Raw genomic sequence first — 27863 nt, 5'->3', positions numbered from 1 at the left:
TAAGGTGGAATGACTTCACCTGTAATTAGGCTTTGTGCTGACTCACAGAGCTGATGCAACCTCTGGTGAGATTGCATGATTGATGTGTGTATTTAGGGAAGCTCAGTGAGCTTGCTCTTCCTGCCTGTAAGGATTGTGTGTACCGTGTTACATACCGTCCGGGTGGCAGCGAACACGGCTTGTGTTGATCCTGTGCTACTGTGCTTGGATCATTCTGTGTATACTTACTGGTGTATACTGTTATCTACTGTAGTGTGAATTGATTACTGTGTATGACCTTGGCCTGGCAACGACTCTGAATATTGGATACTGCCCTGGTAAATATATTCCACTGTTGAATACAGTTGTCTCTCTTGTCTATTAATTCCTGTGTTCCCTGTCCCTCTTCTTCAGTGTTTTCTGCTGCGTGCAAATTCTCTAACAGAAAACTATGTTGATGGACTTATATTTTAAAAGTGATGCTTAAACCCATCACAGTGCTGGAGGGATGGATTTAATTTGATTTTATGCAAGCAGTAGGGTCTAGTGTTTGCTTTCTGTTCTGCTTTCTCTGAGGCTGCACCCATTAATTAGGGAGTAAACATTTTGATTGCACCTGAATTTGATTGAACTTCAGACTTGAGATTGGGTGATGGAGGCAAATCCCCCTGCCCCCCAGTGACAGGCAGCACTTCTGCTACCCAACCAGATCCAAGCATTCCGGTCATTTATGCTAGTATATATAGCACTGTAGACAAGGGAGGGAGATGCTTTACATTCATGAATACTAGACCGTGTCTGCAATGCTGTCCTAATGCAACTGCTCTGCAATCAGTTAGCACACACACAAGGGTCAAACCAGATGAACTGCAAAGAGATTTGTTTTATAACAAAAGGATCTGAAATTTCTCAGCCTCCTTTAAAAAAGGTAAAGGTAGTCCCCTGTGCAAGCACCAGTCATTTTCAACTCTGGGGTGACGTTGCTTTCACGTTTTCACGGCAGACTTTTTACAGAGTGGTTTGCTATTGCCTTCCCCAGTCATGTACACTTTCCCCCCAGCAAGCTGGGTACTCATTTTACCAGCCTCAGAAGGATGGAAGGCTGAGTCGACTTGGAGCCAGCTACCTGAACCAGCTTCCACTGGGATCGAACTCAAGTCATGAGCAGAGGGCTCCGACTGCAGTACTGCAGTTTTACCATTCTGCGCCACGGGGCACTTCAACCTCCTTACTGTTCCTTAAAAGCAGTTGTATGGAGGCTATACCTTCCTCTTCTCCAAGCTATTTCCCTATGAGAAATTGCCCCTCCTACCTGCTGTTAGCCCAGGATGGAAAAGGACAGATAACCTCACATTCACAAATATAACAAGCAAGGTAAAGTGCGAGAGACAGCATAGTTTAGCTCCACAATACCTTAAAAAAACCAAACTAACCACTAATCCTACTTTAGGCTTAAATGGATGGATTAATACATGATCCCTATACTATTATATGTCATATGTCACTCAACCCTACTTTAGACTTAAATGGATAGATTAATACACAATCCCTATACTATTATATGTCATTTGCATCCACTGTTTTCTTAGTTTGCCTTTGACTAAAGTGTGGACAAAAATATTTCATATAAAATGGGGATTATTTTTCCTGTTGTCTGAAATATGGCAGGAAACATCATTTTGGTGAGGGGGGATTTCATCTCTGAGAATTTCATCTGAAATGGAGGAGGAGGAGGTTACACCTGGAAAAGTGTTTCCCATTGAAAAAATAATAGCTATAATCTCTCTATATAATAACCCCCTAACATACCAGGGATGACTCACTTACTTGTTCATTGGCCCATCAACCACCACTCAAGTTCCGTTGCATTCCATTGGTTGAGTCCACTCCTCTCTCCCACCCACTGTCATCTACCAGCTCTCTGTGGCATTCAGAATAGAATAGGCTGAGACAGTGGGGAGACGGCAAAGAGATGGGTAATGAAGGTGGTAATTTGACTAGGTGGCAATGCCTGGCCCCACTGGGAGTGTTTCCTCAGAAGCCATGGTGGCCACCCCTTTCCTGTCACTCCTTCCCTCCCTCTTCCCCTCAGCCTCACCTTGGGACAGAGGATGGAGCCTCTGGAGAATTTGCTAGGCACTGGGCTGTTGCTAGGCAACCAAGCTTGGTTCTGTCAGTAAAGGGAGAGGCCTCAGCTGAATATAATGCCAGAGTCCACCCTTCAAAACAGCTATTTTTTTCCAGGGGGAGAGAGAGTGGTTGTCTAGAGTTCAGTTGTGATACCAGGAGATCTTGAAGCTCCATCTGGAGGTTGGCTACACTAGACCTGGCTGCTTGCTACTGTTCAGCAGCAGTCCCCCTATGACAGCCAGTGTGGTGTAGCAGTTAGCGCTTCAGAGCAGGGTCCGCCAGACCCAGATTCTTGCTGTTGAAGCTGACGGGTGATTTCAGACCAGTCACAGACTTTCAGCTTAACCTACCTAACAGGTTGTTGTGCAGATCAAAATGGAGAGGGGAGAATGATGTAAGCTGCTTTGGTCCCCCCCCCTCCACTGTGGAGAAAGACTGCCGTTTTCCTAGGTAGAGATTGCAGGGAAAGGGAAGGACATTGAAAGCTGAAGTCTGAGGGGCAGATAAAGGTAGGTTGATGGTAGCCTGAGAAGGAGAGAGGGTTGCCAACTCCACTTTGGAAAATTCCTGGAGATTTGAGGGGTGGAGCATGGGGAGGGTGTATTTGAAGAGGGGTGGGACCTCAGACATGTACAATGCCATGGACTCCACCCTCCAAACCAGACATCTCCTCTCAGGGAACCATTGTTGCCAATCTTCAGGTGAGGGCTGGAAATCACTCAGAATTACAACTGCTCCGCAGATGGCAGAGATCAGCTCCCCTGAAAAAAATGGCTGCTTTGCAGGGTGGACTCTCTATCATTGTACCCTGCTGAGGTTGCTTCCCTCCTGCTTTGGCCCCCATTGTGCATATTTTTCCTAGGTAGAGGCTGCAGGGAGGAGATGGAAAGTTGAACGAAGGTAAATTCTCCTACAGAAAACTGCTGCTTTGAGATGCATACTCTATGGTATACCATAACACAACCATGCCAGGTCTTAAAAAAATAGATCACAAATGGCACAAGGCAGAATATGACAGAAAAAGGCAGCAACAATGCACTACAAACAAAAGGAATGCTGAGCCCCCCTGTACTCTCTATTATTATTCTTCCTTATCTCCATTCTGGGCCTCTTTAAGGACTCTGAGTCACCACAACATGAGGACACACCCACACATGCGTGGGGTGGGGGAGAGCCAGCATCTGTTTCAGCTGTATGGTGAGTGGCAGACAACGGGGGGGGGGGAGTGAATGCCTTCACTAGAGCCATTCTATTTTTCCTCACAACAGGCCTTATTCCTAGTAATGAAAAAAAACCCATGTAAGACTGAGAATAATGAAAAATAATAGTAGCTTTGTGAAAGTAAAAGGCAACATGAAAAAGCTCATGCAATAAAGTAAAATATAAAAGAAATTCAAGTTATCCATGTATTTCATGATAGATTTCTAAATAGTAAATTAAGTAGTAATAATTACCAAATAGATTTTTATGAACTAAATAATTGGAGAAATGAACACATATGCTACATTACCTGTTGTTTATCTCTTAATGCTCCTTCAGCCCTGACTTTATTGTTGCAAAGATCCATAAGCTTGTCCTTGCTATTTAGATAGCATATCTGGAGCATTTGATATTCTTGAGCTAAAGACAGGTTTTCTTCCATTGCATTGTCCAGATCAGTCTATGAAGAAATATTTCTAGTAAGTGTGACATTTTTTAAAAAAGCCATGACTTTATTTCCTCAACAGTAGTACAGTGTGTGATCAGTAGTACAGGGCTTGACAAATCCCAGATGTCAGGGTACCATGGTACCTAGAAATGTTGTTGTGGCACCTAATATTTTAGCAGTTTTTTAAATCAGTAATCCTAAGAAATACAAAGCTTATCATTTCACATTAGAATATGTTTTGTTGTATGACATAAAAATACATGTAAATGAAATTCTTGTCAGTCTTCATTTATATGTTCATAACATATGATAACTTCACAACATTCAATGGTGGTAGATAAATTCATTTATTGTTTTTTATATGGCACCAATTTTCAAGTAAATGGAGCTTTTCAAAGTAATGATGACATCATGAGAAACTGGTCTGAAGTTAGACTAGGGTTAGATGTTAGGTTTTTATTGATGTGATGATAGCCAGACTTATCCCATATTTATTTGTAGACTACAACATGGGAGGGGGAGAAAGTCAGTTGGGAAACACCAGTTGCTCTCCAGGTACTTCAAAGTATCTCTTTCCTTCCTTTAGTGTTGCTGTAATCACTTCCTTATCCTTCCCTTTAAAAGTTACCAGCTTTCTTGTTTTTATCTTTAATGTGCACACACATTTGGTCTGGATAGGGAAATGACAGCATCAGCACATTTATTCTCCACTTGTCCCCTTCCACTTTTATGTACATTCACACACACAAACACAAACACATACCTGGGCTCTGGATAGAAAAGAAGCATGCTATTGGCTTTTTTCTCCTGTATTAACATTGCTGTTACACAGAGATAAATGTACATCCCCCCACCTTGTAGGGCAATTTACAATTGTGATAATGATTTGTTTTGGAGAAATGCAGAGAAAAGGTTTCACCACCTGAGCACCACAGACCTGCTCTGAAACATTATAATTATGGTACAAGCTGCCATTTTGAAACTGCCTCCACCCACTGAGCTTTCTATTTGTGCATGGTATTTCCCCCTTGACAAAAATTAAGTATCTCCCAAAAATATAAGGTCTGCCCTCACTTGCATTACAACACGTTTGTCATAGCTTAATACAATAATAAGAATCCGTGAAGAGTTTAGGATTTGGTTTTGTGGTGGCAATGATATTAAACAAACAAACAAACAGATAAATTAAACGGTAATTAAAATACAAAACCTAGAAGACTGAGAGATTGGCTTATAAATTTTTAGGCTGTCCAAAGAAAAGTTTTCATGTATTCTACATATTTTACAACATAGTATGATACTTTCTATGCCTAAATAATAATACGGTGGCAGCAGGTACAATAACCAAAAAGACAGTCTACGCACTTCAATATTCATGCTTCCTTCCTGATTAAAAAAAATATGTTGTGAAGAACGTAACTGGTATAATGGTTAGAATGTCAGATTAGGATCTGGGAGACCCCAATACAAATTCCTTCTCCTAGATACATGCCGCACAGTCTCCTGCCCTTACGTGTAGCATGATCCAGCTAGGCAAGCCCGGCAAGACAAGGGGGGGTGGAAGGCGCCACCAAGTTGCAACTGACTTCTGGGGCTACAAGACCTCCAATTTGGATTTCTTCTTGTCGGAGGGCGAGCCGAGGCTGCTCAAGTGCAGCTCCCACCCTCGCTCGGGTGGCCAGCGAGACCAGGCCAGAAAACCCCTGCAGGCGAACATCACCTCTCCACTGATCCCCAGCCCAGGACTGCAGCCGGGACCTCCACTTGTGTGCACCAGCCTACCTTACCCTGCCCTGTCTGCAATGGAGCCATCCGCCCCCTACCCCCGCCACCCCACTTGAGGGCCAGAATGGCCTCTTCTTGCAGGCGCCTTCTAGCCCAACATCAGCCCAACGTGGAGCTTAACTTTCAGCCTGTTGTTTCTGCTTGCTGAGGGGTCAGAGATTTCTTTCTGCCCCTAAGCCAGCAGAAGCAACAGGGAGCTTTTCAGTCCTGGGCACTGAAAGTGCCCCTTTGTTTCTGCTTGCTGAGAGGTCAGAGATTTCTTCCAGCCCCTAAGCAAGCAGAAGCAACAGGGAGCTTGACTTTCAGTCCTGGGCCCCAAAAGTGCCCAGTTGTTTCTGCTTGCTGAGGGGTCAGAGAATTCTTCCGGCCCCTAAGCAAGCAGAAGCAATGGTGTATGACGATGGCAGAATGGAGAAGGATGCAGCCGAGGCACTGGAGGCTGGTTAGGGGCCCCAAGTCAGGGGGGCCTGCCTAGCAGTCAGGGGACTGTCCCCCCACAGGCCCCCTCATAGCTACGGGCCTGGGGTGTGTGTGTGTCAGGGACATAGGGTGACATCAGTGCAATAGTGTTATCATTCTTTGTGGAAAAACCTGGAAATGATGTTAGATTCTCTACAAATAGCTGAAACTCTATGGTAAGATGGGTTTCCCCTATTAATGCCATTGCATGGACAGCATTTTTCCCATTTTTTCTCCTGCCAGCCAACAGAGTGGCAGTTGCTGGCGGGGGTTGCTAGCATTGTAGAAGAATTGGCAACCCTATACAGGCTTGTTTTGAGAATAAAACGAAGGAGAGGAGAATGATTCAAGTTGTTATGGCTCTTTATTGGGGAGAAAGATAGTGTATAATGAAGTATATAAATAAATTCCCTCATTCAGAAGGGTTGTGTGCACTTGCATTTGATATAGATGCACATCACAATAGTCAGCAGGTCCTCGACAATTTTCATGGATATATCTGTGAACAAGAATCCAACATCCAGGACCACTAATCAACAGTGTGGCAATTAGATGTACCAAAACAATTTGTAGTAAGTTATGAATGGCTATGTGTGTATTTTGACCCTAATATACACATTAGGAAATAGATAATTGCAGTGGTTCCGGAGGCAAATTGGCACACCTTTAAAGGAACAGGATCATTTGTTAGCTCCTCTACTGCAGGCTAATACATGACATAATAAATTGTCTGCCTAGTTTAGAATTTTAATTCCAAGAATGCAGTATATCTATCTGCTGATAATTTTATTCCCAACAACACAATATCTCTGAGAATTCTGGAATTAAAATTCTAATGTTTCAGAAGTGGTGACTATCAAAAATCCCATTGACCTTTTCTGGAATGGGATTTTAGTTTTCATATACAAAATGTTCCCTCCCCTTTTTCAGATCATGTTACATTCAGGATCAGATCAGCAAAAAAAGAGAAAGAAATAGTTTTCTGTCTAGGTTTTAGTATAGCATAGTATAACCTATGGTAAATCATGACCAACTATTTAATTAGTTTTTAGGATGTTCTTTATCTAAAACTATCTGGGGACATTCCTAAATTCCTGTAGAGTTAGAGGTAACTGAAACTAATTTGTTCAGACCTTGTATCAGGGGAGCAGGAAACACAGGCATTTGGGTTCTGGGGTACTGGTCTGACAGAAGTGGCATATGGGAGCTCTAGCAATTGCTGTTAATGCTATGGTTTTACCACAGAGTTTCCAGCAATTCCTCTATGACACTTCCAAATTTGCTTGCAAGTGATATAGCAACACAGTCAATGTTGCTGTCTGATTTTTTTTTAAAAAAAATCTGCAGCCACTGCTTGGTGCGGCAGCAGACAATTAGGCCTGGTAGCCCTATGTAAATCAGGTTTTGTCTACAACATAATAGCTGCTCAACCTGTTTATTTATAAAGAGTCATATTATTACACAGGAGCCCCATGGCACAGAGTGGTAAGTTGCAGCACTGCAATCCAAGCTCTGCTCATGATCTGAGTTGGATCCCAGTGCAAGCTGGGTTCGGGTAGCTGGCTAAAGGTTGACTCAGCCTTCCATTCTTCTGAGGTTGGTAAAATGAGTACACAGTTTGCTGTGGGTAAAGTGTAGATGACTAGGGAAGGCAATGGCAAACCACCCTGTAAAAAGTCAGCCATGAAGATGTCGTGATGTGACATCACCCCAGAGTCGGAAACAACTGGTGTTTGCACCTTTACTTTTTTATATTATTACACAGACAATAACACTCTTCAGCAAGGGCAGACTGGGAGGGAAAACCAGCCCTATCCCAGCTTGTTCCCAGCCCCCCCCCCTCCCAACAGAGAGGGAAATGAGAATGAGCAGTTTCACTGTGGTCATAGTTTCTCCAGCTTTCCTGGGTCTGGCAGGGTACTTGCCACATTGGTGGGTACTTGCCACATTGGTGGGTGGGCCATGAAGATGTGTATTTGGATATTAAACCAGAGACCAAAAAAAATCCCATTTGTGAATATAGTTACTATTAACTAATACCATTCAGAAATATTCAGGTCTTGTCATTATTCCAGCGCATGCATATTTAGCTTAGGAGTAGGTACAGGCTTGTGTGGCTTCACCATTGTTGATGCAACTGCTGATACAGTGCAGAGGCTATAGAGCAGCTTTTCTTGTAGTTTCCCTGCCCCAGGGGATTTTTCATTTTTTAAAAAAATTAGCAGTTGTATATGGTTACACTGATACAGTGTTGTAATAATACATGTAATAGTTTCTCTGAATTTTCAGCTTTCATTTTTTAAAAGCAATATTTGAGACAAATAGCTATAGGGATACTTTGGCCTCATTTACACATAGGGTTGCCAGGTAAGGTTGCCAATCCCCAGGTGGAGGCAAGGGAAGCCCTCCCCCGCTTCAGGGTCATCAGAAAGTGGGGGAAGGGGAGGAAAATGTCTACTGGGAACTCTATTATTCCCTATGGAGACTTATTTCCATAGGAAACAATGGAGAATTGATCTGCGGGTATCTGGGGCTCTGGGGGTGGGGGGAGATAGATGCACCATATTTACAGTATAGCATCCAGTGCCTCTTCCTAAAATACCCTCCAGGTTTCAAAATGATTGAACCAAGGGGTCCAATTCTATGAGCCCCCAAAGAAGGTGCCCCTATCCTTCATTATTTCCTATGGAAGGCATTTAAAAAGGTGTGCAGCCCCTTTAAATGTGATGGCCAGAACTCCCTTTGGAGTTCAATTATGCTTGTCATACCCTTGCTCCTGGCTCCAACCCCAATGTCTCCTGGCTCCACTCCCAAAGTCCCTAGATATTTCTTGCATTGGACTTGGCAACCCTATTGCCAGGTCCAACTCAGGAAATATCTAGGAACTTTGAGAGTGGAACCAAGAGATTTTTGGGGTGGAGCCAGAAGCAAGGTTGTGACAAACACAATTGAACTCTGTAGTTCAGGCCATCACATTCAAAGGAACCATGCTCCTTTTAAATGCCTTCCCTTCATTGGAAATAATGGCGGATCGGGGCACCTTCTTTTGGGGTTCATAGAATTGGACCCCCAGGACCAATCTTTTTGAAACTTGGTGGGGTGTGTGTTGAGGTAGCAGTCAATCGGACAGCCAGATACCTTTATTGGCATATACACATACTACAAAGGCACCAGATACTATGCTGAAAATTTGGTGCCTCTATCTAAAAAAAAAAAAAAGCCCCCCTAGAGCCCCAGATAACCACAGATTGATTCTCCATTATACCCTATGGGGATTGATCTCCACAGAATATAATGGAGTGCCCAGCTGGCATTCAACCCCGCCACCTCACTTTCTGATAAGCCTGAAGTGGGGGGAGTGCCTCCAAATCAGGGCATCCCTTGCCCCCAACTGGGAATTGGCAACCCTATTACAGGTAATAACACCCATTTCTAGGCCGTATCACTTCTGACTGCAGTTGGGTATTCACATGATGGAATGTTTTCCATGAAATACATTATGATACAGCTAGTATTTCATTGACCAGAACAAGCTGGAATTCTTCTACCTACCTCTTCCTTGGGAGGAATATCTTGTAGTGAGCAGCACTCAGTCATGTGATCCACCATCTGCAGTTTAATGTGGTAGAACCCAGACTCAAGTTTACCATCTCAGTGAAAAGATATGGCAACAATGTAACAATATAATGGGTAAAGGGGAATTGTATCACTTCAGGAATAATATACAACACAGCACGTTTTTCATGATCTTACCTTGACTGAGGGACATACAGGGTTTCCATTATAATGGTGACATTTAACACTTGCAAGTAATTAACATTTCTACAGTAATCACAGTCCTAGCAAATAAGGGGATATTAGGAATACTGTGAAAATGGCAATTATTTGCAAAGAGTAAAGGTCAACATTTTAATTGCAAACAAGCAGGGTAAATGAAGATTTCACAAACAATGTGCTCAAGATTCATAAAAGAAATGGCAGCTAAAACATGCAAATAATCAGAGTTCAAAAATGCTGAAAGATGGTTGGAAACTTTCAACATGGCTGACAAAGAAAATATTATCAAAGGTCTAGTATGAAGGCGTGCAAAGAAACTAAGTGTATGGCCTTATAGAAGATGAAAACAAAGAACGCCCTCACTAGGGCTTTTCACATATTAGCTTATTGAGCAACAGGTATGCAATTGCTCATTTGATGTGTGGGATGCAAATGTCTTCCCTCAAGAAAGCACCATATTTAGAGATATTACGTTGTCTAAGCATTCAATATCAATGGCAGGGGTGCAGGTATTTTGATTGATGGTTTCAATGTGAATGTCACTGCCACATACTGGATAATGACCATGACATCACTGGTAGTGAGACATAAAATTCTATTCTCGTGGAATTCTGTGACCTTTAATATTTTTTAAAAAAATATTTTTTGAGTGCTGAGTGATATCATGTACAGGAATGCCAGCACTCATGAACCCCTTTAGCAAGAAAAAAAAATGTCAGCAAACAACCTATTTGTCCTCACACTCATTTCATTAGACTTTTCTGGGGGTGGTGGTGGGGGTGGGGGTGTTGTTGCTAAATTAGAAGCTGATGTGAGTTTTGCCTTTCTAGCACTGTGTAGCACTTGAACATAACTTTTGCAACAGAGTCAACAATGGCTTCATGAGGAGCTTAAAGGAGGAAAAAAATAAAGAAAAAGGCAGCTACCCTGTGCCCCAGCATTAGGGAGAAAAGGATTGCCATGAGTCTGGGAGGCACAAAATGACCATTGAATATCTGTTTCAAAGTCCTGGTGTCATTACAACACAAACATAAGGGCATTGTAATGTATAAAGAGGCACTGGTCATGAGCAAAATTATATACCCACTTTTATTCTGAGGATCTCAGGACCCAAAACAGGTAACAGCATAAAAACAGTATAAAAATTGCAAACAGATATAAAATGTCTGTTTGAAGATCATATTGAAAAGCCTGTCTAAAAATACCTTACTCCCTACTAGCAGTATAGTTTCAATTTGCCCGCAGGCTTCTCCTATCATGTGAAGTGATGGCATCGCTTTACTCTGCTCTGGTAAGACCTCACCTGGAGTTTTGTGTTCAGTTTTGGGCACCACATTTTAAGAAGGATACAGAAAAGCTGGAATGGGTCCAGAGGAGGGCAACAAAGATGGTGAGAAGTTTGGAGACCAAGTCCTATGAAGAAAGGTTGTAGGAGCTGGACATGTTTAGCCCGGAGAGGATATGGCTGAGAGGTAATATGATCACCAAGTACTTGAAGGGCTGTAATCTAGATGATGCTGTGGAATTGTTTTCTGTGGCCCCAGAAGTTAGGACCAGAATCAACGGGGTTGAAATTAAATCAGAAGAGTTTCTGGCTCAACATTAAGAAGAACTTTCTGATTGTTAGAGTGGTTCTTCAGTGGAACAGGCTTCCTCAGGAGGTGGTAGGCTTTCCTTCCTTGGAGGTTTTTAAACAGAGGCTAGATGGCCACCTGACAATGAAGATCCTGTGAATTTAGGGGGAGGTATTTGTGAGTTTCTTGCATTGTGCAGGGAGCTGGACTAAAGGACCCTGGGGGTCCCTTCCAACTCTATGATTCTATAGCTGTTGTGTATCGTGCTGAATGAAGCACCGCGTGGCACAGGCGACCAGGGGAAGTCCCAGGTCACCGGGCGAAGCGCGCGAAGGCTCTCTGCCAATCACCATCAGTGGCGGGAAGTTTGACTGGCCAGGATTGGGCTGCCCAGTCTGGGGGGCCGTTCCGGGATGAAGCATATATTAAGCGGGTCCCGGCCCGCGTCAGCCATTCTTGTGATGTACCAATTAATAAAGTACATTGCCTTCAACATGTCTCGTCTCCGAGTACATTACACTGGCGACGAGGATGGGATCTAGCTAGGAAGGCATCCCCGAGGGGAACCTGACCTGGCTGGAGACGAGGAAGGCACAGCACCGCAGAAACAGAGAAGCCCGCCACCACCATGGCAAACTCTAGTGTAACGACGGGCCATCTGGCGGAATTCAACCCAGACCATCCCGAGCGGTGGGAAACGTATACCGAACGGGTCGACTGCTACCTGCGGGCTAACTTTATAACAGAATGAGGGATGTCCTGTTGAGCGTCTGTGGCGAGGCAACCTTCGAGATCGCACGTGGTCTCTCTGCCCTCGTGAAGCTCACCGAGAGGACCTACGGGGAGGTCGTCAACTCCTCACGGGGCATTTTTTGCCCCAACCATCCATCGTAGCCCGCAGATACCTGTTCCACAAGAGGGATCAGAAGCCCGGGGAAACAGCGGCAGTCTACCTGGCCGCGCTCCGCCAGATCGCCAGGAACTGCGAGTTCGACAAACGGGAGGAGGCCCTGAAGGACCGATTCGTCTGGGGCCTCCGAGACGAGCTGCTGCAACAGAAGCTCTTCGCCAAGGAAGAGCTTACCCTCCAACAAGCCTTCAACGAGGCAACGGCCTTCGAGAGGGCCACGAGAGCTTACAGCCACCCCAGAGGAGAGACAGTCCACTCGGAAGAAATGGCTCCGGAAGATCAAGAAGAGGAAGAGGCTTTCCAAATCCGGCAGCCACAAGGAACGGACTCAAGACCCCCCACGAGGCACAGAGCAACGGAGAGAGCCTCCACTGTCAAGTATGCAAGTTGCGGCGACCCCCACGAGAGAAGGGACTGCTCGTACTGCAACATGGACTGCCGAAGTTGCGGGAAGACCGGCCACATTGCTTGGGCGTGCCGGGCCAAGAACAGCCGGCGGCGACAGTCAGCACATCAGGACTCCACCAAGGCTCACACGATGGCGTCTACCAGCCTGCAGGTACTGAACTTGCCCCTCTCCGCCCCTGACAAGGTCAAGTTGATGGTCCTCATCGAGAGCAGCCCATGCATGATGGAAGTGGACTCGGGTTCCTCCATCTCAATAATATTGGAGGAAACCCTAAAGAAACTGTGCCCCCACCGAAGCCTCCAAACGAGGCCGGCCGATTTTGTTCTGAGGGACTTCCAGAAAAACCCGGTGCACATCGTGGGCTGGGCCCGGGTACGGGTGGAGAGAGGGAAGTTCAGGGGGTCTCTGGACGTCTTGGTGGTCAAGCGGCAGCTCACTACCTTGTTGGGACTGGCCTGGTTCCAACCCCTAGGGATCCAGCTAGTGGGGGTGGATCAAGTGCAGGCGGGTAGTTTTGAAGACATCTGCCGGGAATTCCCAGCCATTTTCGATGGGTCCCTAGGGAGTTACAAGGGACCACCCATCACCCTGCCGCTCGACCCCACAGTCAGGCCGATCCGGCTTAAGGTGAGGTGCGTCCCGTTCGCCTTAAAGCCAAAGGTCGAGGCGGAGCTGCACCGCCTCACAGCTCAGGGGGTCCTTGAACCGGTGTCATACGCGGCCTGGGAAACCCCCATAGCAACGCCAGTCAAACCAAATGGGGACGTGAGGATATGTGCAGATTACAAGTGCACAATCAATAAGGCTCTCCAAGACAACCCCTACCCCGTTCCAGTGGTCAGCCATGTGCTGGCGGTCCTGGCCGGGTCCAAGATTTTCGGCAAGCTGGATCTAGCGCAGGCGTACCAGCAGTTGCCGGTCAACGCCAAGACCACTGAATCCCAGACCATCGTGACCCACAGGGGGGCATTCAGGGTGCGGAGGCTCCAGTTTGGGGTTAGCGTGGCTCCGGGGATCTTCCAGAGTATAATGGACTCTCTCCTTAAAGGGATCCCCAGAGTGCAGCCGTTCTTTGATGATGTTTTAATCGCCGCCCCGAATGCCCAGCAGTTCAGCAGCCGCCTGAGAGAAGTACTCTGTCGTTTCCAAGTGGTGGGGCTTAAAGTCAAAAAGGAAAAGTGTCTACTGGGGGTGCCGAGGGTAGAGTTCCTGGGTTTCGCCGTAGACACAGCAGGGATTCACCCGACGGAAGACAAGACCAGAGCTATTGTCCAAGCCCCGGCCCCCATGTGCAAGGCAGAGCTCCAAAGTTTTTTGGGGTTACTCAATTTCTACCATTCATTCTTGCCCCACAAGGCGGCCATAGTGGAGCCACTCCACCGGCTGTTAGACAAACATGCACCGTGGGTTTGGGGGAAGAGACAAGCAGCGGCGTTTCAGGCGGTAAAAGACCTCCTTGTCTCTAACGCAGTCCTCCACCATTTCGATGAGGCTCTACCGCTAGTCCTGGCCTGCGACGCTTCTCCATACGGGGTGGGCGCAGTCCTGGGGCACCAACTCCCGGACGGGAGGGAGGTACCAGTAGCTTATTATTCTAGAACCTTGTCACCGGCTGAGCGCAACTATGCGCAAATAGATAAGGAGGCTTTGGCTATTGTGGCGGGGGTACACAAATTCAATTATTATCTCTACGGTAGGCGCTTCACCATCACCACTGACCACAAGCCACTCCTGGGCCTCCTTGCTCCGGACAGACCCCACAAATCATCTCACAGCGGGTCCTGAGGTGGAACCAATTTTTAAATTCATACACCTACACCTTGGTACACCGGCCCGGGAAAGCCATGGGCCACACGGACACACTCAGCCGCCTACCCCTTCCCTCAACAGAACACAACCCTGTGCTGGCCCACATGATAATGCTCCTGGAGTCCTTGCCCGAGCAGCCCCTCCACGCTGCGGAGGTAGCTTGGGCCACGAGCAGGGACTGCACACTCGCACGGGTTCTGGACTGGGTGGGTAAGGGGTGGCCAGCGGGCAAGCTGGATAGCGTGTTCCGGCACTTCGCATCTTGCAGAGACTAGCTGTCCTCGCATAAGGGGTGCCTGCTGTGGGGAAGTAGGGTGGTGATCCCTCCCCCGCTGCGCAAACAGGTCTTAGACGCATTACACGAAACCCACCCGGGGATCGTAAGGATGAAAGCCCTGGCCCGCAGCTACGTGTGGTGGCCAGGCATGGATGAGGAAATAGAGGGGTGGGTGAGACAGTGCCAACCGTGCCAGGAGTCTAGACCCGATCCACCCAGCGCACCAGTCCACCGCTGGGAATCCAACCGCTGGCCATGGTCCCGCCTCCACCTAGATTTCGCTGGGCCGTACCAGGGGAAGATATTCTTTATCCTGGTCGACACCTACACGAAGTGGCTGGAGGTAATTCCCGTAGCATCCACCTCCACAGCAGCCACGGTCAGAGCCTTGAGGAGGGCTTTTTGCACCCACGGGATCCCCGACACCCTGGTCACGGACAACGGGACCGCATTCACCTCTAGGGAATTTAGGGATTTTCTCAGCCGGTACACCACATTAGGTCCGCCCCCTTTCATCCGGCCACCAACGGCCAGGCCGAACGCATGGTGCGGACCACCAAAGAGGCATTGAGTCGCATCATACAGGGGGACTGGGACCACCGACTGGCAGCCTATTTGCTCCTCAATAGGGTCACTCCCAACACCGTAACAGGGTCAAGCCCCGCGGAGCTCCTGATGGGACGAAAGCTAATAACCCGGTTGGATAGGCTCCACCCGGACCGAGCCACGGACGTCCGCAGCTCACCAGAAATCAGGGAAGCCACGCGGGGGTTCTTTCCGGGGGACCCAGTGTTCGCAAAGAACTTCGCGAGTGGCCCTGAGTGGGTAGCGGGCAGGGTACTGAGAGTCTCAGGGTCTAGGTCATACGAGGTAGCGACCGAGGGGGGTCAGATCCTGCGAAGGCACATTGATCAGATGCGCCGCCGCACCTTGCCCGAGGAACCCCCCGGCTCGGAGGAAGCGGTGAGCGGGCCAGCAACGGACACCCCAGCCATGGCATCGCCGACCTTGCCAACATACGATGCCCCAAGACCGGCTGATCCCGATCTGCCAGCCGAACCGGCCAGTACCCCAGCTGAAATGGAACTACAGGGGGAAGCCCCCTCCACGGGGGCCGCCCCGACACCGCAAGTGACCCCAAGACGATTGACGCGGGAGCGCAGAGCACCTGCCTACTTACAAGACTATGTACATTAACTAGGGGGGGAGGAGTCTTGTGTATCGTGCTGAATGAAGCACCGCATGGCACAGGCGACCAGGGGAAGTCCCAGGTCGCTGGGCGAAGTGCACGAAGGCGCTCTGCCAATCACCATCAGTGGCAGGAAGTTTGACTGGCCAGGATTGGGCTGCCCAGTCTGGGGGGCCGTTCCGGGATGAAGCATATATTAAGCGGGTCTCGGCCCGCATCAGCCATTCTTGTGATGTACCAACTAATAAAGTACATTGCCTTCAACACGTCTCGTCTCCAAGTACGTTACAATAGCTCTTTGGAACAACTCTGCTATTGAGCTTCACAGGAAAGCCAAGATACTAGAAGGCCCCCTGACATCTTCCAGGAGACTATTACACAAATGTGTGGTAGCCACTGACAAAGGGGGTACTAACAATAGACCATGTTGGGAAGAAAAAAGATGCCACTCTGGAACATGCAAGAGAGGACTGCAGGACCCAGGTCATGCAGGTGTTTAAAGGTGAGTACCAACATCTTGAATTGACCTGGAAACTAACCAGCAACCAATGAAGAGACTTCAGAATAGGAGTAACATGGTCTTGCTGGCCAGCCTCCAGTAACAAACAGGCCACCACATTTTGTACCAGTTGCAGTTTCCAGATCATCTTCAAGGGCAACCTCATGCAGAGTGTGTTACAGTAATCTAGTCTCAAGGCTACTTGAAGCATGGATTAGCATGGCTGGAACAGGCATGAAGAAATAGGGAACCAAATTTTTAACCAAACATAGTGGGGGGCGGGACATTTTCCCACTATCGTGGTCATCTGTTTTTCCAACTTTTTCCAACAGATTCTCAAACTTTTAGCAGTCTTTCAGCAAAAATTATATACCACCAATGGGAACAATCCCAGATAAAGCAGTAACCCAGCCAACATCACCTCTTTCTTATCTGGATTCAGCTTGTTCTCCCCCAGCCAGTTGATGGCGGCATTTAGACACTAGGTCACGAAAGATACAACCATATATAGTGGCTTATTCAGAGTAATATAACACTTATTATTATTCAAAATAATATTATTCTTCTTCTTCACCAGTGACAACCTACTCCAGAAATTTGGATGATCTCATTAAGCAGCTTTAAAGAACACGGCAAACACCACCCACCGAAATTGTAAGCTCCTAAGGGGATGATTCAGTATCTCCCACTGCAACCTTTTGTGATTGATCCGGCACTATCTCAACATTAATTTTCCCAGACCCACCTCACACTCCAGCCACTTCAGCAGATTGGCATGTTCCACCACATCGAAGACTTCTGAATGATCTAATGACAACAGTGGAGATACATTTGCTTTACCATATGAAGACAGAGATCATCCATAAGCACCACTTGTGCCAGTCCAGAAGGTGAGGAGCCTGCAGGTGATCCTTGATGCTTCTCTTACAAGGGAAGTCCAGGTCACCACAGATGCCAGGTCTGCCTTTTATCATCTTCAGCAGATCAGGCAGCTGGCTCCCTATCTCTCCCTCCAGGACTTGGGTACAATGATCCATCCAATGGTCACTTCCAGCCTTAATTACTTTAACTCACTCTATGTGGGCTTGCCCTTGCAGTTGATCTGGAAACTCCAACTGGTGCAAAATGCGGTGGCCCACTTGCAGGCTGTGATGCTTGTGCAGGCACATATCCAGCCAGTGCCATGCCAATTGCACTAGCTACCAATCAAGTACCAGATTTGCTTCAAGGTACTGGTTCTGACCTTTAAAGGCTTGCACAGCTAGGGACCAACATACCTGTGGGACTGCCTTTCCCCATATGTGCTCTTGGAGAGCCTCGTGCTTGATTGATCAGAATCTATTGGTTGTACCCAGCCCAAGGGATGTTCATCTAGCCTTGACCAGGGCCAGGGCTTTTTTGGCCCTGGCACCAGCCTGGTGGAACAAGCTCCTGCTTAGAAACGGAGTCCTGTAAGATGGAGCTGTTCCATCAGACCTTTGGTTGAGGCTGAGGGCGTCCAGTGAAGCTGGCCTCTCTCACTGAAGTTTTTTCATCATTATTTGGCCCAAATTAAGAAGATCTCTGGATCCTTTCACTCTACCTGAAGTTGTATCTGTGTTTTGATATTCACTGTTTTATACTGTATTGATTAGCTGTTTTAAATACTGCTATATATTTATTAAAGTATGCATTTTATCCATTTTTATGGGATCTACTCTGAGCCCATTCATGAGGAGAGCAGAGTACAAGTCTAAATGAAAAAAAGTCTGAATTCACACCTGAAACCAGATTGAAAATGATATCTCCTTCAGGTATTCTGGAGTTGCTTTGCCACTAACCTTTCTATAACTTTTCCAAAAAGAAAAGATTCAAGTCAGTTCGATAACTGGCTATGACCTGCTTATCTAAAGATGCCTTCTTGGGTAATGGGTTATAGTAAAAAAATCTCCTTCCATCACAAATGCACTGGCAGAATTAAAAGACCAAGTGCCTCCCTTTACATGCTAAGGACATGCACACATGCTGAATAATGCACTTTCAATCCAATTTCAATGCACTTTAATTGTGTAAATGGCAAAATCCACTTGCAAACAATCATTAAAGTGCATTGAAAGTGCATTATTTGGTATGTGTGAAAGTCTTTTCACACTCTCAGAATCTTGTCAGCATCACTCAAGGAAACCAGACAGAACAAGGAATCCTGCTTGGCAAAATTTACACAAGAAAAGACAAGCAATCCACCACTCTCAAGTGGAGTTGTGAAGCAACAAAATAAAAATAAAAATACTCTCTAGTGCTAGTCTTAATAACAAGAACTCCTCCAACAATATTGTCAACCTGTTACAACACAGACTCAGCCCAGCAGAGGAATCAGTTCTTTCACATGGACTTTCATTCTGCCCACCAAATCCACTCAGATTATTCAGTTCTGCAGGGACCTGGAAACCCTTTCCTGCCATCTACACCTGTAGAAGTACTTTCAGCATACACAAGAACAGAACAAGAAACAACAGACAGCATCTTCACAACATACCATCACACAATCTACTGGAGAACAGCTACCATCCCTCCAAACCCCCCCCCCCCCCCAGTGAACAAGATACCACCACATACCATCAAAACAATGCTACAAAAAAAGAGACTCCACATGAACCCCTCCTGATGGTCACAATGCCACATTGAATCTCTATATAGAATGCTTTCACAGTAGGGTCCAAACCAATGTGATCAACAAATAACATTGTGTACAGCAGAAACTCAACCATGCTGAAAGAAATGCCATAAATAGTCACAGGAACACTCTAGATATTATAATTAAAGAAAGAGTCAAAGATGGAGCCACTGTCATCACAAATAGATCAGACTACATCCAGGAGGCTCAAAGGCAACTCTCAAATACTGCTTTTTACAAAGAACTGGATTCAGACCCCACACAGGAATAAAAAAAAAAGAACTAACAAGATTATAAAGGAATTATCCCTGTACATTCAGGAACAAATCCTTTCAGACACACCAAAGGAATCTTGACCAGGGACCTTTTATCTTCTACTCAAAATACACAAGCCCAGCAACCCAGGACACCCCATTGTCTCAGATACAGGCACTATCATCATGGGGTTATCTGGATATATGGACTTTGTTCTAGGACCCTATGCCATCAATGCTCCTAGATAGGCCTATGACACCACAGACTTTCTGAGAAAAATACAATCTTTGAACAACCGTCCAGAGAATATTGTTTTAGCTATCATGGATGTGATTACTGACAACACCAGAGTTGTGTCATTTTGTTCTTACCCACCAAATGACATCAAACTGTGTCATTTTGTTCTTACCCATAACTACTTCAGATTTGGCAACAACTTGTTCCTTCACATCAATGGTACAGCCATGGGCACCCACATGGCCCCACAGTATGCTAACATATTTATGGCAGACTTGGAGCAATGCTTCCTAAACTCCCACCCACTCATACTTCTCTTATAACTGTGATGCTTTGATTACATTTTTATTGTCTAGGCACATGGCAAAGAACCCTTGGATATATTCCACCAGGCATTCAACAACTTTCACCTCACCATCAACCTGACAATGAACCAATCTACTGCAAGAAATACATTTCTGAACACTACTGTAAAAATACACAATGGACACATAGACACCACTTTATATTGAAAACCTACTGACCAACAAACATACCTACATGCCTCCAGCTATGTACAAAATGATCCACTGTGTCTACAGCTAGGCTCTACATTACAGCTGCATCTGCTCCAATCCTCCAGACAGAGATTCTCATTTGAGGGATCTACAAAAAACATTTTTGGAACTAAAGTATCCACCTGATGAAATCAAGACACATTAACAAAGCCATAATGATAGCTAGAGAAAACCTGTTGCAAGGCAGGCCCAAAAAAGACAATAACAGAACACCGCTAGTTGTCAAATGCAGCTCTCAACTCAAAACAATTCAATGCATTAGAACTTCTACTGGATAATGGCAGTTCTCTTTCACAAGTACGGGGGGGGGGGACTTTTTCTTGCCTGTAGGACCCCCCCCCCCCAATCTCAAACAACTCCTCACCTACAATGATACAAATTCTAATTTGAACATGGACACTGACACTAGAGCTTGCAATAAACCCAGATGACACTAGAGCTTGCAATAAACCCAGATGACAACACAATAACTGGAACTAACAACATCACCTACACCATCTCAGGCTTATTCATATGCTCATCTTCTAACATTGTATATGACATTAAATGCCAACAATGTCCTTCAGTTCTCTACATAGGGCAAACAAGTAGAACACATCAACTTTCCAGAACGTTCAATGGGTGACCTCAAAGCAGATGTTTTATCATAAAGGAACTTCACGAACAGCCCCAAAAGGGAAAGTGCTTAGTTGCAAGTTATTAGAACACTCAGAACAATGGAATCCCCAGGACTTAACCGGGATATTGGCTTCTTATATCACTACACATGCTAACCTCATTCAGCCCTTACATCCATATTTTCACCAATCCCCCAGAGGGGCCGCACATCCTCTTTATTTTATTTCTTATTTGGAATAGCAGATTAGAATAGTAGATTGTAATGTAATGTATTGAATAGTAGAATGTAATGTAATTTGGAATGGTAGATTGGAATGTATTTCTCTGGTCTGGGGACAGGAGCGATAATTCTACACAGCCAATCATCTCACTTCAAAGAAGAAGATGCTGTAAGGTTGAGAGGAGACAGTTGGAGCATAATGGCAGGATTTCAGTTAATTAATTGTGGAATGTTGAGAGTAATCTCCAATTCTGACATATTTATTTCCTTCAATATGTCCCCCCCCCCCCCCGAATTAAACCCAAACAATGGTAACCGAACTAACCTCGTTATTCCTGTTTGGTCCTTGAATCTGTTGAATATCTTCATTATGCCGTATGCTAATTTACTGGGCTTACCCTCTACCTATATGTATGGATACCATTTCATTGTATCTGAAGAAGTGTGCATTTACATGAAAGCTTATAGCTTGAGTAAACTTTGTTGGTCTTAAAGGTGTCACTGGACTCAAAGCTTGTTCTGCTGCTTCAGTCCAACATGGCTACCCACCTGAATCTACAAACCATGCTATGAATACCTCTACTACTTTACTGATTAAATTGGCATCTAAATCAGATGGTAATTCTTGCTGCGATTATTAAATGTTACAATCTGAGAATGGCAGGTCAATATGTTCATAAATACGTCTTCTAATTTTAACTACTACTTTTAACAGATAATTGACTTTCTTTTCAGAATTCTGGTCAATTGGAGAGGATCATTTATCCATGCAGTCTCTTAGAATTGCAAGGTTTATTGAAAATGAAAGAATTGCCACCTTTGTGTTTTTCATTTTTTCATTTCTAATTAATTAATTAGAACATATTTTCAACATTACTCACACACTCCCTTAATGTTTGTAAGCATTTTTGTTCAGTAAAACAACTTGTGAAGCAACCTTGCTGACAGAATTTCTGACTCATCAAAATTACATAGTTTATTTCACTGACAAGTCATTCTGCTTGACTGAACTACTCAGTAGCAATGGACATGGCTGACACCCAGTGGTCTTCTAGGTAAGAATTTAAACATCCTTTCTTTCTTTTTCTCACCAACCCACCAGGCCCCCTAGCACACACACACATACTTACATACTATAGCTTTCTGTATGTTTACATGTCAGGACTGTAAAAAATTACTTTCCAGCTCTCTCTCAATTAAGATAGTACATATTATCAAGTTGTAACCTGTTGTCTGAATTTCATTTTTTTCCCAAATGGAAGACTAAGGTATGAATATTAATGACTGATGCACCTCCTAAGAAGTTTACTTTGTGCCTTTTCCACAAAGTTCCCCTAGCTGAATAGCATATGATCTACGTGACTTCATTCTTACAATAACTGAGTCTCCACAAACTATTATAATGATGTATGTGAAAAATTAATACTTAACTTGCCTGTTTCTGTATAAAGTTCCTTGAGAAGAAAATTAGATGAGACATGTGCTTTATAGTTAAACAAGCAAAAAAATTTAACCACATGTCAAAGTGAGAAAAAAATACATGCATCTACCAATGATTCAGTTTCCAGTATGTTATATTTCCGTATTGCAAGGCCACATATTTCTGCTACTTTCTTCTTCTGTATTAATGGTCCTTGAACAATCCTCATTTCTCACATAAGCATTCAATGAAAGAGTGAAAAAAATACAATCATGCCATTCTTTACTTATTTGATTCTATCTACTTCATTAATAGCCTTCCTTTCTCACTTTGTCTCAAAGGCTTACAATGATTTAAGTGCTGGAATAAATGAATGAAAGTTACACATTTTTTAAAAAAAGTTCAGACAGTAGGGACCTCCAATAAACAATGCCGCAGGATGAGGATTACATAATTGGGAAACAGTGCAAACAACATCAAACAATGAAAAGAAAAAAATGACTAAGCATTATATGCCATAATGCAGAAAGTGGATTACAAAGACAGAATACACTGTGATAAAAGGAAAGTGATACAAGAAACATTGCAATGGACTATGGCCTGCTCCCTTAATACTACAGTTCCAATCCTTTTATAAAAGCACCCTTCTGAACATTTTTGTTTTTCACATTATATGAAATGGAAGTAGGGTGGGAGCCTTTCTGAGCTCTTCATGCCGACCATTCCACAAGGCGGGAGCCACCACAAAAAATGTGTGTGAACAGGCAGTGTGATATCTTCAGAAAACTTAGCTCAAAATGAGCAAAGATGTTGTAGTGGGCATGACAAAAGAAGTGATCTTGCAAGTTTACAGATCCACACCCACTAAGAGCTTTGTAGGTGATAAACCTGAAATGAACTGAAAACTGATCGGTAGGCAAGTGGACTATCTGTGTGACATCAATGCTCTGCCTAGTTACCAGTAGTAACCTGGCTGTAGTGTTCTGTACCAACAAGTGTTTCTGAGTTGTCTTTAGGAGAAGGGCTGTATAAAGTGCAAATCCTACAATTCCTACTTCTACCTTCAAATATTTCAAGAAGATGGCATTGTTCACAGGATCACAGGTTGCTGATAAATTAAGAACAATAAAGATGCACAGCCTTTGTCTACATTTAGACAGAGGTCACTCAGTAAGGCCACCAGTGCCATATCCATCCTGAAGACTAGCCTAAACCAAACTCAAAGGTGTCTGGAACAGATTAATTATCCAGGAATACCTGGAATTGTTCTGCTACCATCCTGTTTTATCATCTTGCCCAGGAAGGCAAATTAGAGACTGCATGATAATTGGGCATATTCGTCTCTAGCAAAGGATTTCAAAGTAGTGGACACATGTTTCAGAGACAAAGAACAGTGATTGATTTATAATCAACATTGAGGACTCACTGATGATTTCGGTAACCAGGACAGTAGGGTGGATTTCATTTAAATCAAACTGTTTTGAAAGGAACTGATTTGAAATCACTTAAAATGAACTGATCACAATTTAAATCATTGGTCAATAAGGCCCCATTTAAATCATGGTATTCTATGTAAAGGCTCATTCTTAATATTTACAACCAAGATGAAATTTTCAGTTTTAGAATAATAACTTTTCAGGTTAGTTTAATAGTTAAATCAGAAAATTAATTATTCTTTAGTTATTTACAAATTTGAAATAATTATGAAATCATTCTTGAAACTTAGCACTTCAGAGGTAAGAGGTTGATTCTGTACATATAGATTTCCAGAAGAACAATAGGATTACATATCTTTCTCACTCTATATGTTTATTTAAAAACATTTTTGCTGTTAAGAAGAAGCAGACATAGTTTTAATAAACTATATAGTTCAATTATCTTAAACAAACTATAAGCCTTACAGAGTGTGAAATTGCATCCCCCCTTCTAATTTTTCTCAGACCCATAACAATTACAAAATAACACCGGGGATATTCCTTGCAAATTAACATTTATATTCCTCCCTCCAATTATTTTTATAGAGGAAAATCTTTCCAATTTCTTTAAAATCTTGTGTGCAAAATCTAATTTGCCCTTGTTTTTAAAGAAAATATAATAATGAAAGGGTAACACCTTGAGAAATTCCAAGTGTCCCTTCCACAAAAATAAATCTACCATTAGGGTCAAAATCCTTTTGGGTTTAAAATCAATCTTTGAATGTAGTAAAATTGCAAACCCCCAACTTTTTGTAGACCCTGGCTCCACAAATTAATATCTAGCTCCTAGATCTAACTCCTGGGAGCAAAACATCTGTTTGCCTATGCTTATGTACTTCTTACAGAAATAAAATACCTGTTTGTAAATCTTGAGCGTAAGCTCCAATTCTGGCCCTTTTTATGGGATCAGCTAAGCCTTTAACATTTAAAGATGTTACCATAAATCAAAATTAATGTGTCTTATATAATTAGACATGGATATAAAGATCAAAAATCTTATTCAACCCTATCAACCAGAGGAAGCTCAGAAAAAAGAGAAAAACAAACCAAAAAAACAAACTAAACATAGTACAAAGAGCAAATACTCAAGTGACATCACTGATTGTCCTCTTACACTGCTATGATGTAGCAAGAGGCTCTGCTGCCCCCTGAGGTTAATAAAAGGCAAGCAGAAAAGGTAAAGAAAGTAAAAAAGAGAAAAGCCCCTAACTTTTTGGGGGGCGAGAGAGGGATGTTAGTCCCCGGTTAGTCTTCATGTTCCAGAGTAAGAAAAGGGAGACCTAAAATCTATTAACTCTCTTTTATATTTGTATATTTTATATTTGATAATAATAAACCTCAGTGGAGACCAAAAATTAGAGAATAATATATTAAATCATTAAAGCCAGATGTTTCTCTTATAAACTTAATTGAAAGAAAAGGTTTCTCCAAAATAATAAAAAATAATAATAATATAAATTCCTCCACTTTCTACCGTACGTGTTATACAAAGTGCTGATAAACCTAATTATAATATTGCATAACCAAAACTAACTACAATATTACATAAATAAAGATAAAAATTTATATTATATTGAACAGAATAACAATTAACTAAATAAGATTTTAAAAAAATATGAGAGAGAGAAAGACACAGAGAGACTGAAGGTCTTGTGCTTCCAGTTAAACATGGGTAATTTCTTAGGTTTTGTTTTATTTTGCAGTAATCTATTGATGCCATGCCCTAATAGGCAAGACTGCAGCTATGGGGCAAGACTTTATTTTCAAGTTTAATAGGCACCTATGAGCTACGCCATGATTTTCTTGGAGTAACTTTCCACCTCTGGATGGGCGTGTTCCTAGGTTGAAAGGATTCAGAGAGCTAACTCTGGCCATGCCCCAACATCGCCCAGAACCACACCAGTGCAGAGGCCTATGCTTCAGTTGCACCAACAAGTGGCTGCTGCATCCCACCACTGGTGTCCATGAGCAATGGGGCAGCAGTGGGGGCCTGCACCATTGTAAGTGGCCCTTACACAGGCGTAACTCAACATCAACTTTTTTAAAAGATTATTTATAAATTTATTATTATTATAAATTAGAATTCTCAATGTAAATTAGAATTCTCAATGTATTATGTTGGAAGCTAAATAAATAAATAAAACAAAAATATGTTCTAATTTCTTTAAGTCACAACTGGGATGCTTATTGCCCAATTTTGGAAGAATGCTAAAGTGATTTCCTTGGATAGGTGGCATGTTAAACTAAGGAATATAGTGGCACTTGAAAAATAAACAAATGAAATCAGATTCATATGAGGAGAAAAAAGAAAATGATTGTTTCCACTTGAATGGAACCCTTACCATAAAATTTGATCTGGGCATTGAATAGTTCTAAGGATATAATTTTCAGAAATGGAATCAATTTAAAATTATAGCCAACTAGATGGAAACACCTCCCCCTCATTCCTCTCATCTTTTTTCTCCTTTAATTATTTTCCTCTCACTTTGGGTTTATATATTATCTGTATTTGTGGAACATTACCATAATATAATGGCATTGTATCTATATATTTGATATGAGGTTATCATCTGTTTTTTCTGTTTTGTTTTGCCAATTATTTTGTTTGTCTGAAATAAAAGTTAAAAAATGAAAATGGCTAATAGCCACTGATGGACTTCTGCTCCATATTTTTATCTAACCCACTCTTGAAGGTGGCTATGCTTGTGGCTGCCACCACCTCCTGTGGCATGTTAATCACCCTTTGGGTGAAGAAATACTTCCTTTTATCCGTTTTAACCTGTCTGCTCAGCAATTTCATTGAATGCCCACAAGTTCTTGTATTGTGAGAAAGGGAGAAAAGTACTTCTTTCTCTACTTTCTCCATCCCATGCATTATCTTGTAAACCTCTATCATGTTGCCCCGCAGTCGACGTTTCTCCAAGCTAAAGAGCCCCAAGCGTTTCAACCTTTCTTCATAGGGAAAGTGTTCCAGCCCTTTAATCATTCTAGTTGCCCTTTTCTGGACTTTCTCCAATGCTATAATATCCTTTTTGAGGTGCGGCGACCAGAACTTCACACAGTACTCCAAATGAGACCGCACCATCGATTTATACAGGGGCATTATGATACTGGCTGATTTGTTTTCAATTCCCCTCCTAATAATTCCCAGCATGGCATTGGCCTTTTTTATTGCAAACGCACACTGTCTTGACATTTTCAGTGAGTTATCTACCACGACCCCAAGATCTCTCTCTCGGTCATTCTCTGCCAGTTCACACCCCATCAACTTGTATTTGTAGCTGGGATTCTTGGCCCCAATGTGCATTACTTTGCACTTCACAATCCTCTCTGGTTCTCACCACCCTGAACAATTTAGTGTCATCCGCAAACTTGGCCACTTCACTGCTCACTCCCAACTCTAAATCATTTATGAACAAGTTAAAGAGCATGGGACCCAGTACCGAGCCCTGTGGCACCCCACTGCTTACCGTCCTCCACTGCGAAGACTGCCCATTTATACTCACTCTCTGCTTCCTATTACTCAGCCAGTTTTTGATCCACAAGAGGACCTGTCCTTTTACTCCATGACTCTCAAGCTTTCTAAGGAGCCTTTGATGAGGAACTTTATCAAAAACTTTCTGGAAGTCAAGGTAAACAACATCTATTGGGTCTCCTTTGTCCACATGTTTGTTCACCCCCTCAAAGAAATGTAACAGGTTAGTGAGGCAAGATCTTCCCTTACAGAATCCATGCTGAGTCTTCCTCAATAACCTGTGTTCATCAATGTGCCTACTCATTCTGTCCTTGATAATGGTTTCTACCAACTTTCCCGGTATTGAAGTCAGACTGACTGGCCTGTAATTTCCCGGATCTCCTCTGTAACCCTTTTTAAAGATGGCGGTGACATTTGCTACCTTCCAGTCCTCAGGAATGGAGGCAGATTTCAATGAAAGATTACAGATTTTTGTTAGAAAATCCACAAGTTCAACTTTGAGTTCTTT

At 43.6% G+C, this 27863-nt stretch overlaps 1 protein-coding gene across 2 annotated transcripts in view; it reads right to left on the bottom strand.

The window, feature by feature from the left end:
- The window catches only part of CCDC178 (coiled-coil domain containing 178), a 298788-nt gene that overhangs the window by 110086 nt on the left and 160839 nt on the right, over positions 1-27863 (bottom strand). The window contains exon 16 of one of the 2 annotated variants that reach the window (XM_060243840.1): positions 3620-3769. The exons of the other annotated variant lie outside the window; for it this stretch is intronic. Coding sequence (XP_060099823.1) covers positions 3620-3769 — 150 coding nt within the window. The remainder of the gene's footprint in view (positions 1-3619; positions 3770-27863) is intronic. 2 annotated transcript variants of the gene reach the window in all.

This window comes from Heteronotia binoei, chromosome 7, assembly GCF_032191835.1.
Source record: "Heteronotia binoei isolate CCM8104 ecotype False Entrance Well chromosome 7, APGP_CSIRO_Hbin_v1, whole genome shotgun sequence".
NCBI classification, from domain to species: Eukaryota; Metazoa; Chordata; class Lepidosauria; order Squamata; family Gekkonidae; genus Heteronotia; species Heteronotia binoei.
This window is presented reverse-complemented; position numbering and strand designations above follow the sequence as displayed.